We start from the raw sequence: 11,747 nt of genomic DNA, 5'->3' as shown, positions 1-11,747 counted from the left end.
TTAGCTTGTAGCGCGTAGCTAGTAGCTTGTAGCTTGGGCTCATAGCTCGTAGCTTGGGCTCGTGGCTTGTAGGTGGTAGCTTGTAGCTGGTGGCTTGTAGCTGGTGGCTCGTAGCACGTAGCTTGTGGCTCGTAGCTTGTAGCATGTTGCTGGTAGCTTGTAGCGGGTAGCTTGTAACTCGTAGCTTGTAGCTTGTAGCGTGTGGCTCGTAGCATATTGCTGGTAGCTTGTAGCTGGTAGCTTGTAACTCGTAGCTTGTAGCTTTTAGCGTGTAGCTCGTAGCATGTAGCTCGTAGCTCGTACAAGCTAGGGGGGGGCGAATTTGAGTTGATGGTGATGGTGAGGGGGATTTACCACCATGAGGGCTACTCTCGGGTTGTAATATTTCAACACTCTGCCATTTCGTTCTGTCAGTGTCACCTTATTATCACAGCCCGGGCTCTGCTCTGCAGTCGGTTGCGCTTCATCACAGTACATGTGTGAGTAGACGTGTGGAATTTTAATACCCGTAAATGGAAAACCTGTCGTCCCTTCTCCCTCGCCCTCCCGCTCGCTCTCTCGCTCGCTCTATCTCCCGCGTGCCCCTCAGTGGTGGTGGTGGTGGTGGTGGGGGTGGGGGGGGGGGATTAGCGTGATCTTTGTAGCCTGAACCAGAAAGCTGATCATTCACCCAAGGATGCAAAGCATTTAGCCCACTTATTAAGCTCCACTGACAGACTAGTGGCGATAACATGTCCGCACCCCGGCAGAGGCTACACACTCGGCTCGACGGGGGGATGCCCGGTTCTTATGGTAACACCCATGGGAATGTTGGTTATTTCTGTCGATGTGTAAAATATCTATGTGTATCACACACTGTAGAAAATACAGTGTAGCTGCCCGTAAATGACATGTGCCGAATTTAAACAGTCCGAAAACTGTAAAGCATGGAAAAAGTCACTTCGGATAATAGTGAATGCTAATCGACTCGAGTAGTATTGGTATGTAGTAAATGGGTAGTAAAAAGGGTTGGCGTACCTCAGTATGTAGAGTGGGTTGTCTTATAACCTGAAGGTTGCTGGTTTGATCACCGGCTCCTCCGAGCTGAGTTTGGAGATGGTCTGAGCAAGAACCCTGGTCTGGGTGACCCCGCCGTCGGTGTGTGGTGGATAAAAGCCCAAAATGGGAAATTACAATGAGAGGACGTAACATGAAATGTAAATTTACCGTATGTGTTTTTCTTTGCCTCCACAGCTCCGAGCGAGGCCCCAACCAACGTGGTAGGCCGACCTCTCTACGCCACGGACGCCGTAGTGGGGTGGGATCCAGTCCAGCAGGAGAACATAGCTGGATACCAGGTGGGTCAGCCGTAACCCCACACCCTCGCCTGCTTCCTCCGGTTCAAATAAATACATCAACTGTGACAGTTTGCCAACATCGTCAACATTTGATCCTGGATTTCTTTTCCAGTTTTAAACTTGGACAAGCCTGTAGTAGTAGGTGGCAGCTAGTAGTTAAACTGTTGTATAGTATCTATGTCTTTACAGAAAGAATGTTCAAAATATGAACGCAAAAATGAATTGAATTGAAAATAAAAAAAATTCTAACAAGTAAAGAAAAAGAAGAAATGAGCAATAATAAACAATAAAATAAAATGCTGAAACAAGTGGACAGTTAGAATAAAAACACAAATGAAAATAAACTGCCTAGCACTAGTTCTACCTGTTCAAAAAGGCGTGAGTAGGAGAAAAATTGATTTAATCTCACCCCTCCCTAAATTATTGATCCATAATCAGCTTCCTTATTACTGATAAAGAAATCCATATCAAAAATATACATTAATTATCAATGGTTTAAATTCATTACCAATAACGTAATGGGGGTCACTAAAGTAACATTTTAGGCATTCGCATCAACACTGAATCCAAATCACAAGCCGATGCCCATCGTCATCTCCCACTGCCATGGGACCTCTGTGTGTGCTCCAGATAAAGTACTGGAGGAAAGGGGAAGACAGCGGCCAGGAGACCAAGGACACGGCGGTGTCCAGCAGAGAGAACCAGACCCGGCTGGACGGGCTGAAACCCGACACGCTCTACTTCATTGAGGTCCGGGCGTACAACGTCGCCGGATACGGGCCCCCCAGTGAACCAGTGGAAATAAACACAAATAAAGCCCGTAGGTTACCTGGGTGATTTTTACATTACTTTACGTGACCATTCCACCTCACCTGACCTCTACTCTATCAGCCTCACCATACAAGACTATCCCATACATTGCCTCTACTCTACTGTACTACACTTTACTGTACTACACTTTACCATACTGTACTTTACCTCATGATATTCGACTATACTATACCTTACCATACTCTACTATACTTTACCATACTCTACTATACTTTACCAAACTCTACCATACCTTACCATACTCTACTATACCTTTCCGTACTCTTCTATACTATACCTTCCTATACCTTACCATACTCTACAAAACATCACAATTCTCTGCTATACTATACCTTACCATGCTCTACTATACCTTATCATACACTACTGTACTTTACCACTCTACTATACCTTACGATACTCAACTATACCTTACCACAGGGATTCCCAAAGTGTGGTACTCGCACCCCCAGGGGTACTCGAGCTGGCACCAGGAGGTCCGCGAGATGATAAATGTAATGGCGGTCTGGTGTAATATTACACAATTACAGTGTTGTTTTTTTAAGTGGGATTTTTTGATACAATTAAAAAACATGAACAGTAAACATTTCCTTTGTAATCCCTTTAATTTTAAATAAAAAAACCTATATTTTAAACGTAGACGAAGACAGCTGTCTTCTTCTACGGCTGCGCAGTGCGCACTGCTTGTCTTCTACGGACTGCCATATGCGCGCCAACTCGTTTCATTCATTCCTATATAAATATGCTTAACTGGCTGAAATCAGGGAAAACTGTCAAGTGGGATGTCTTCTGATAATGTTGTTAGTCACGAAGGAGGAGAGGGACCAAGAGAGGATTTGGAGGCATCAGAGGCGGAGAGAATAGAGAGAGAAAATTAGCGTCAGACGATGCGCCGGAGGAAACCGAAGAGGAGGGAAGGAGATGGCAAAAAAGAGATCATGAGGGTGAACACCAGACAGGGAAAAAAATAAGGAAATATGATGACAATTATCTGGGTCTGGGTTTCACTTGGATCGGCGATACAGATTGCCCGAAGCCTCAGTGCGTGTTGTGAAGTGAGGTTCTAGCAAACAGCTGTCTGAAGCCGTCTTCTCTCCGTCGTCACCTGCGCACAAAACATGGCAATTTAAGTCAAATGCCCCTTTTGCTATATTTGCGCTATATTTGATGAAACATGAGTCGGTATATGGCGATAAAACAAAGCTTTGTTGCGTTATATTTTCGTTCTTTTTGAAGTGGGGATTGGGGGTGCGCCAACCCGGTTGGGACGTAGAAGGGGGTGCGCAGGGAAAAAAGTTTGGGAACCGCTGCCTTACCATATTTAACTATACTATACGTTACCATACTCCATTGTTCTTCCCCCACACCCTAACTTGGGGTTTGGATTGACTCTGTCCCGGTCTTATGCTTCATTGTGTCCTGCCAGCTCCCAGTAAAGGTCCCAGAATCACCGGTAAGAAGTTCAAGGGTCAGCAGGTGAACATCCAGTGGGAGCAGGTGGAGCCCCTCGTCAACGAGTCCGCCGTCAACTTTTACAAGGTGAGCGATCTTTTGTACCTACCGGTGTTTTCTCAAACCAGTGGCGGACTCGGGGGGGGGGGGGGGGGGGGGTGGTTGAAAAAGCGTGCTAAAGTGCCCTTCAAGAGTGTCGAAAACGAGAGGAAATGCCTTATTGGCTGCCCTTTTCACGTGCAAAACATGATTAGGTGCCCTCTAGGGTGCTCCTTCGTAAAATAAATTATGATGATGTGCCCTCTAGATCAAGAAAATTCAATGACGTGCCTTAATGAGTGCCCTTATAGTCCCCTTCTGCCTGTCTGGTGCCCTTTTAGTGCCCCCTTTAGTACCCTGATAGTGCCCTTCTGCCCGTCTGGTGCCCTTCTAGTGCCCTGATAGTCCCCTTCTGCCGGTCTGGTCCTTCTAGTGCCCTGATAGTCCCCTTCTGCCCGTCTGGTGCCCTTCTAGTACCCTGATAGCGCTCGTCTGGTCCTTCGAGTGCCCTTCTGCCCATCTGGTGCCCTTCTAGTACCCTGATAGTGCCCTTCTGCCCATCTGGTGCCCTTCTAGTACCCTGATAGTGCCCTTCTGCCCGTCTGGTCCTTCTAGTGCCCTTCCAGTGCCCTTCTAGTGCCCTTCTAGTACCCTGATAGTGCCCTTCTGCCCGTCTAGTCCTTCTAGCGCCCTTCCAGTGCCCTTCCAGTGCCCTTCCAGTGCCCTTCCAGTGCCCTTCCAATGCCCTTCTAGTGCCCTGATAGTGCCCTTCTGCTCGTCTGGTCCTTATAGTGCCCTTCTAGTGCTCTTCTGCCCGTCTGGTGCCCTTCTAGTGCCCTTCTGCCCGTCTGGTGCCCCCATGGTTGAAAAAGTGTGCTAAAGTGCCCTCTATGGTGGTGAAAATTAGAGCAAGTGCCTTATTGGCTGCCCTTTACACGTGAACAAAAATGAATGAGTGCCCTAGGTTGCCCCTGATGATGATGATCTGCCCTCTGGAGCAAGAATATGGCAAACCTAAAAAAACATGTTGTGGTTAGCTATTGAGGTGCAGACATTCCTCTCTTTGGTAGCTGACGAATGGGGAATGCGAGGCTTTGCTTTCATGTGGCGTCGCCATGACAAACAGCTACATCGAGTGGTACTTAAATCTCCACTGGATAACGAAGCAAAAAGCGGATCAAGAGTATGTCAGTACCCATAGTGGAAAAGCGCAATTAGATGCCAAGTTAGAAAAACTTAATATTTCAGTTTGCATAATCCGTTAAAAATGTATATACATTTTTTGAGCGTTCAAGATCATTCAAGTGTAGGTCATTTCATGCAAGAGAGACGATAATGGTCAGCTATCACCTCAACATGAAGAAAAACTTCCTTAAATGTTTCCGTAGCTGGCTGTCAGCGGTCAAAGACTGTATGGTAGCGGCACATTGAATTGTCTCCAGTCTAATATTTACTTAAATGTTAGTAAAGATGAAAGCAGTAAGGCATCCTCCTTTCTTTGGCAAAAATGTGAAAGTGCATAATGATGTGAACAACTAATTTTGGTGTTTATAAAGTCGCTAGAATAAGGGGAAACAGTGTCTTTGAAGCAAAATTTTTTCTGGGGGAGGACCCCCAGACCACCCGTTTAAATTATGAGCCCAAATATTATTTTAAGTGCTACATGGAGATGTAACAAGTGCCCCCAATGGGACCTTCAAGGCAGCGCTTGCTAAGGTTTAGGGGATAGGACCTTCCAGGCAGCGCTGCCTTTATGGCTCCGTTGGGGGAACAAAACATCATCAAGTTAGAATAACCACTGTGTCCGCTGGTGGGTCCCCATGTTGTCCAGAATGTGCCCTTTTTATTTTTTCGCCCCTGCCCTTCAAACAGTCTGAGTCCGCCACTGTCTCAAACCATGCTTTGTTGTTGTTCACACACATTGTGTACCGTGTGTGTGCGCTTTGTGTGTTCATAGGTCCTGTACAGAACGCAGGGCCAAGGCGCCACCACTTTGTACACCACCTTCAAGAAGTCTATAGACCTACCCCTGCCCAAGGAGGGCATCGTGGTGGAGGTGCGGGCCCACAGCGACGGAGGGGACGGGGCCGTGTCACAGATTCATATCATAGGTAATTATGGGCTGGAGATGAGAACGATGCTTAATATCGGTCATGTGTTGGATTGACACTTGGGAAAACCACTGGGATTTCCTGAGAGCTGATAAGCACATGGCCTGCATCATGCTCTTAGGATGCTTTTTTTCTTAAAGCTAGGCTGGGTAATTAATTTGAGATGCATTTTTCATCATATTTGACGTGTCTATTTACATCCCGATTGCATTCAATAAACAAAATTCTCTGCAAAAAAGGAAAGAAAGAATCTGTTATCTATTGTTGTTGCAGCCCAAATTAAATAAAATTGAGCCTAGTCTGGTGGGTTTGTGCAATTTTGCTTACCCTAACTTGAAGGCAAAGGGAGTTCCCTTTTTCCTAGCTTTGTCCATCTACCTAAAATTATTCTATTTGGATCCATATCCATAAGCACATATATTATTATTTTGGGTTTACATTCACAGAGTTCAGTGCAATATAAATTATGATAAAAAATTCCTATAATATGTTGTGAAATATCCCCTTCACTCCAAATTTAAATGTTTGATTTCAATGGGAAAGCATTTGAGTGGGGAGCTGGCCCCACTACAAACCCACAGTTGCGAGGCAGCGGGTGTGACTGCTTATCCCAGGCCTGCCCTTCACCAGAAGGATCACAGTGGGTTTAGCTGAGGACGGACGAGGGGGGGCTATGAATCATTTGTTACTGTCAGTGGCGCCCCCAGTAGCCACTACGACAAAGCCCTCACAATTGGGAAGGCTTATGTTTCGAGAGAGGACGGTACGATTGTGGAGTCTTAGGTTCCTGACCAAAACCCCGTCTCCCTTCTTGCCCCCGATGGACCATGTGCTGCTGGGGGTCAAATGGGTGGACGGGTGGGCCGTCCCTAAGCCTCCGTAATGGATCTTGATCAGCACCCATCCCCCTGGCCACCCCTGCGGACTCTCTTATCCCTTTATCGTTGGACCCAGGCACACCTGACAGCTTGACGTCTCTGGCTCTGGAAATTAAGCTGCAGAGGATTATAAAAGCGAGCCACTGACAAATGACTTGGCTTTGACAAATGGCTGACCGTTTAGGAGGGGGGGGGGGGGTCGTTTTCCTCAGAGACAGGCGGGGGGGGGGGGCGGAGACATTATCATTTATGGCTTAGGTTTGATCGATGGCAGCTAGTTTGTAGTGCGTATTCAAATAAGCCACTTTTTATTTATTTAGTTTTATGGAGAAGGATATTGTTGTGGCTAGGATATTCCGACGCCCAGCAGGAAGATTCTGGGCTCATTCCCCGATGTCTGCAGCTTGCTTGAATGGATTTTTGCTGAAACAACTTTCTCCTCTTTAATGACCTGTGTCTGAAATCACTGTAAGCTGCTTTAGATCAAACCAACTGCTAAATTACTAAATGGAAATAAGAGTTCATGCCAAAAAAAAACGACGTTAACCTTTACGTAACAAGTCACTCTTACGATGCCAATTGACATGAGCAACATTCTCTGTGTGTCCCCAGGTGATGGTGTAATGGCTGCCCGCTCCCTGGGCCTGCTGTCCCTACTGCTGGTGGCGCTCCTCTGCCTGGACTTTTGAATGTATTGGCACCTCATGTCTTCACTTCCTGTGAAGGGGACTCTGTGATGTTGACAGCGTATGAGGACATGAACTCTTTCCACAATGTTTTTGGTTCCACCCCGCAACCAAAAAAAAACCAACATATTCCAACTGTCCACCCGCTACGGAATATGTTTGTGGGATAAAAAAAATAAGAAAGTTTGACACGAATTGGACATGGGCAAAGACATCCCTTATTTACTATCTACAAAGCATCTTGGGTGGAGTTTCAATAACGGTGTTCTGTCAACTTGTTCAATATGCCTTATGTAAACGATGACTCTTATCTTTCACAATGTTCTCCTCTTAAAACGGATGGTGAACGTGAGTGGCCGTCCCTCGGAGTTATGAAGCAGTTATTTTCATTTTCTATTATTAAACAGATGAAAATATGTCGATAAATGTGATTTGTCGGAATTTCCGATGCGTTGACGTTTTGGATAGCCTCTCCGGTAATGCATTCCATATTATAAGCTAACAGGTAGATAGTTGTGAACGATAAGTGTACACGTTTATGAAATTGTCTTTGTGGTTATAATGCGGCGCAGAATACTTACTTTTTTTATTGTCTTTTAGAAACAAGCACATCCTCCATTACAGAGTTACAGTCCAAGCAAATAACAACATTTAGCATCATAGTAAAAAGAAAGCCATGGTAATGTAATATATGCAATAATTTACATTTGAATGTGCTATTGATGTTATCTGTGCAATGATACATACTCGATCGAATTTATCTCCTATTGCAGATCATTGCAAATTGTAAAATTAAAGGATTCTCAATCACTTCCAAAACAATGGTGACGGCAGAACAATTCCACAGTTGAATGTAAAGCAAATGGATGGACCCTATAATTAACCGGATAATGTGTCAGAAAAACAGTTACGAACCCTGTCTGAAAGGCTGTGACAGTGGCCATCTTGATCTAATGTTGAATACTTGTGTATCTAAAATGCTTCGCAGGCCTGCCTACCCTTATTCCAATCTGATATGGCAAAGTGTTACACAGTGAGGTGTGTGGATTTAGAAATGCTTTTGTCTTGACTGTGTCATTTTGACCTTGGTACCAATGGTACCATCTGGTGCTTTGTAAAGAATGTAGGCATTTTCATTTACTGTTAGTATTTGTTCCATCATTTAGGTTTTCCTCCATGGCTATGTTCAAGTGTCACCAACAGTGATGGACACCTCATTCAGTACGCGTGCAATGTCTGCTACGTCGATGGCTACTTTATGTTTTCTAACGACCCAACTTGCCTAGCTCCTAATCTTACGTGCATCATTGTTGTTTTTTTCGTAATCGGTCTGTGCGCAGACTGAAGATGGACGAGCAAGCCATTCCTAGACTGCGCAAACGTAAACCTTAATAATTTGTTAGTCCAAATGAGCGTGGCCATCTGAACAGCTCATATATATATATTTGATTTGATAAGAAATTCGATTGTATATGGATTATACATACAGTATGTCTGTATATATAATCGTCAAATTTGTTTTCTTATGTGTTTTTTTTTCAATATTTGTTCGTCCCTGAAACGTGAGAGGTTTTTCTTTCGAGGTTTCTCATTTCCCAGAGGTTGATGAACTAAGTGTGCAGAGAAAAGAAATGCAGCGTTTACTATTATGATTACTATGATTATTATGATTACTACTACTACCGCGTACAGATTCATGATTTGTGTGACTGACGCTAGCCAAGCTTATCATCGTAACTATATCCACATCCACCACCAAGTGCTTTTCTCCTGCCCCCCCCGCTGCCCGCCCCACCCATGCAACATCCAAGCATCCGACCATCTGCGCGAATGCATGAATGCCTTGAACGTAAGACGTATTTTGGAGAAAGCGGCAACTCAGAACCATACATTCTACCATGCATGAACGTCGGAAAAACAAAATTAGTAACTACTACAGCGGTGGGTTTTTATACTTTGCAGGGGGAATTGACCGGTCTCTTCTGAACCCTCCGATGGCTTTACATTATATACATGATTATATTTCCTCCCCAGGGGTTGGCGGTCCTCAGTGGAGATGATGAGGATGATGTGTGTGTTGGCTGCCTAATTAAAGCTAGACATATTCACGCCTTGAGTCTTTGAGTTGTCTTTGAGGCCAAGTGAAATGACTCACTCAAAAGAAAACATCCTGCAATTCAATGCAAATGATTTGTTAGGGGGAATGAATGAAACCACTGGGTCTTGGTGTCGTGCGATTGGTTGACCGCTGTTGAAGCGCTTTACTTGTTATTGATGGTTGAGGTAGAAGGAACTGGACTCTGATCGGCTGGATTTAAAAGCAACAAATAAAAAAGTGTAGTTAACTCTTACATGTGACTATTGTCTTTTTATTGGGCTGCTTGAAAATGCTTTTGTTCATATAATCATTGATTCCAACTTCGAAATATTGTTGCTATTCAACACATTTTCAGACTACCTCAACTTTCTTTTCCAAAAGCACCCCTAGCAGCAGATTGTTGTGTTAATATAACCATTAGACATTTAAAAAAAAAAAAAAAATTCTAAATTATATATTTATTCGAGATGGCCACCTACGTCTTTGTTTAATCTCAATAACTCCCATGTCAAAACATTTTACATGTTAAGTAGCACTGCTAAAGGATGACTCCTTCTCTTCTTGAACTCGTCTCCCAGCCAACCACAACGTGTTGCTCATCAGGCCTTAATTAAGTACCCCAATTGTCAACCAACTCTCCTCTATATTATGGCACACGAGGATTTTGGTTTACTTTTTGCCGGACTGTGAAGCCGATTTTTTGTATTTTGTGAATTATCAAGTTGGAGCTCCCGTTTGTACACCTAATTTTCATTCTTTCCAAGTCTGTAAAATTATCCTCAGGTTTTTTCTTTGTATTTTGCCTGAACAACAAAAATCAACCATGGCCTCCAACGGGGTGCTTCGATAAGAGCCCTGCAGTGAGTAACCCCATTTTTATTTCATGAGGTAGTTTTAAGTTGTTTAGCTTCAACTGCTTCAGCAGCTTCAGTGTGCTGCGTACAGTAGGCCTTTCCCTTTTATTTCCCGTTAACTTTGAATGCATGTTATAGCAGCTAGCAGATTATAGCTTTTGTGTATAGTGATGTATTTTATTGAATGTCTTGCACAACTTATATGGGGGGGCCCGCTGCCCCCCCATATATCACCCACGTTATTGACTACACTAGGAATGCCCCGTCGTAACTAGGATAGGGCGTTTAGTACGGTCCTTCACCGTTGCTTCTTTACCCATAGAAAGCTACAGTCAGTGTTCAATTACGCTGATTTACCTTTGAGCATTTCCTATTAATAGGCTACTGTGTAAAATGCTGTTTAGAATTAATGTTAATGCAAGAAAAGAGACCCACCGGTGGGGGGAGATCTTATGTTTTATTTATGTTTTTGTTATAATGCACACGTGCATGTTGCAGAAAATGTACAACAGCACCCCCTGGGGTCACACTTTTCGGTGGGTCGCAGAATTCGGCGTAACAACGGGTCCAAATGTAGCAGCTATGGCGAAAATCACCTGTCGGGGAGAAGGTAGACTGTGCGACGCCCTGTGGCTAGACCGGGGACAGTCTACTGGTGACCGGGGAGCTCACCATTGCCATGGCTTAATTGGAATTGCTCGTAAGCCGAGACCGAAATAAGTGGGAGTAAACGACTTGTTCTATTTTGTTTACTTCACTTGAACCTTTTGAAGTCTGAAGACTAATTAGTTGGTTTGGTTGGTTTAGGCTTGGTAGGCTGTTGTCATGCTAAAATGTGTAATCATAATATGCCTTGTCGGTACCTGATTATTCATGCACTTGCACACACTACTTCAAACTATTACAAATTTAAAATATGTTTGCTGTCATTAATGCTGCTTGCAGTTGTATGTCTGCATCATCGTGTTGCGTCTGTGCGATGCGTTTTCCTTTGACGCTACATTGCTGTGATGTTGGGCCTCTATTCTAGCAAGGTCCTTTCTCCAAGTTGGTTCATTGGTTTGGGGGAAAGTTGTTTAACTAGCTTGTTCCAACGCAACTTTTCGGTAGATGTTTTGCTCTACTTGAACTGGTTGCCAGGGGAGCTTTGCACCAGTAGTTTGGCAGTTCCTTTGTTGTTCCAGAGCAATTGTGCTGTCAACGTTGCACTTGTAATTTATTGTTGGCGCATACGTGCTGGTTTGTAAAGTTGGGCCTGGCAACCCTGAACATCTTCACTGCCAGATGCTGCAGCTTTAGTAGAATCAATTTGATCAATTTTGCATAGTCCATTGGAAGATTGTATAATCGGTCACAGTGGCACTTAAAGTTTACCACTTTAGGGATAACTGAAGAACTTGATGATTGGACTACAAGGTTCCTTGACGGTAACCGGAAGTTACTCATGCTGGCTTTCATATT

At 44.2% G+C, this 11,747-nt stretch overlaps 1 protein-coding gene across 1 annotated transcript in view; it reads left to right on the top strand.

Annotated features, from left to right (window-relative positions):
- The window catches only part of LOC132464184 (contactin-1a-like), a 29,979-nt gene extending 20,294 nt beyond the window's left edge, over positions 1-9,685 (top strand). The window contains 5 exon segments of the mRNA XM_060060416.1: positions 1,234-1,337; positions 1,968-2,157; positions 3,595-3,707; positions 5,617-5,770; positions 7,261-9,685. Of these exon segments, the coding sequence (XP_059916399.1) occupies positions 1,234-1,337; positions 1,968-2,157; positions 3,595-3,707; positions 5,617-5,770; positions 7,261-7,337 (638 nt within the window). The 3' untranslated portion in view covers positions 7,338-9,685.
- The last annotated feature ends 2,062 nt before the right edge of the window (positions 9,686-11,747 follow it).

The sequence above is a fragment of the Gadus macrocephalus genome, chromosome 9, assembly GCF_031168955.1.
Source record: "Gadus macrocephalus chromosome 9, ASM3116895v1".
Lineage (NCBI taxonomy): Eukaryota > Metazoa > Chordata > Actinopteri > Gadiformes > Gadidae > Gadus > Gadus macrocephalus.
Note: the sequence above shows the minus strand (reverse complement) of the source record. Positions and strands in the feature narration are given on the sequence as shown.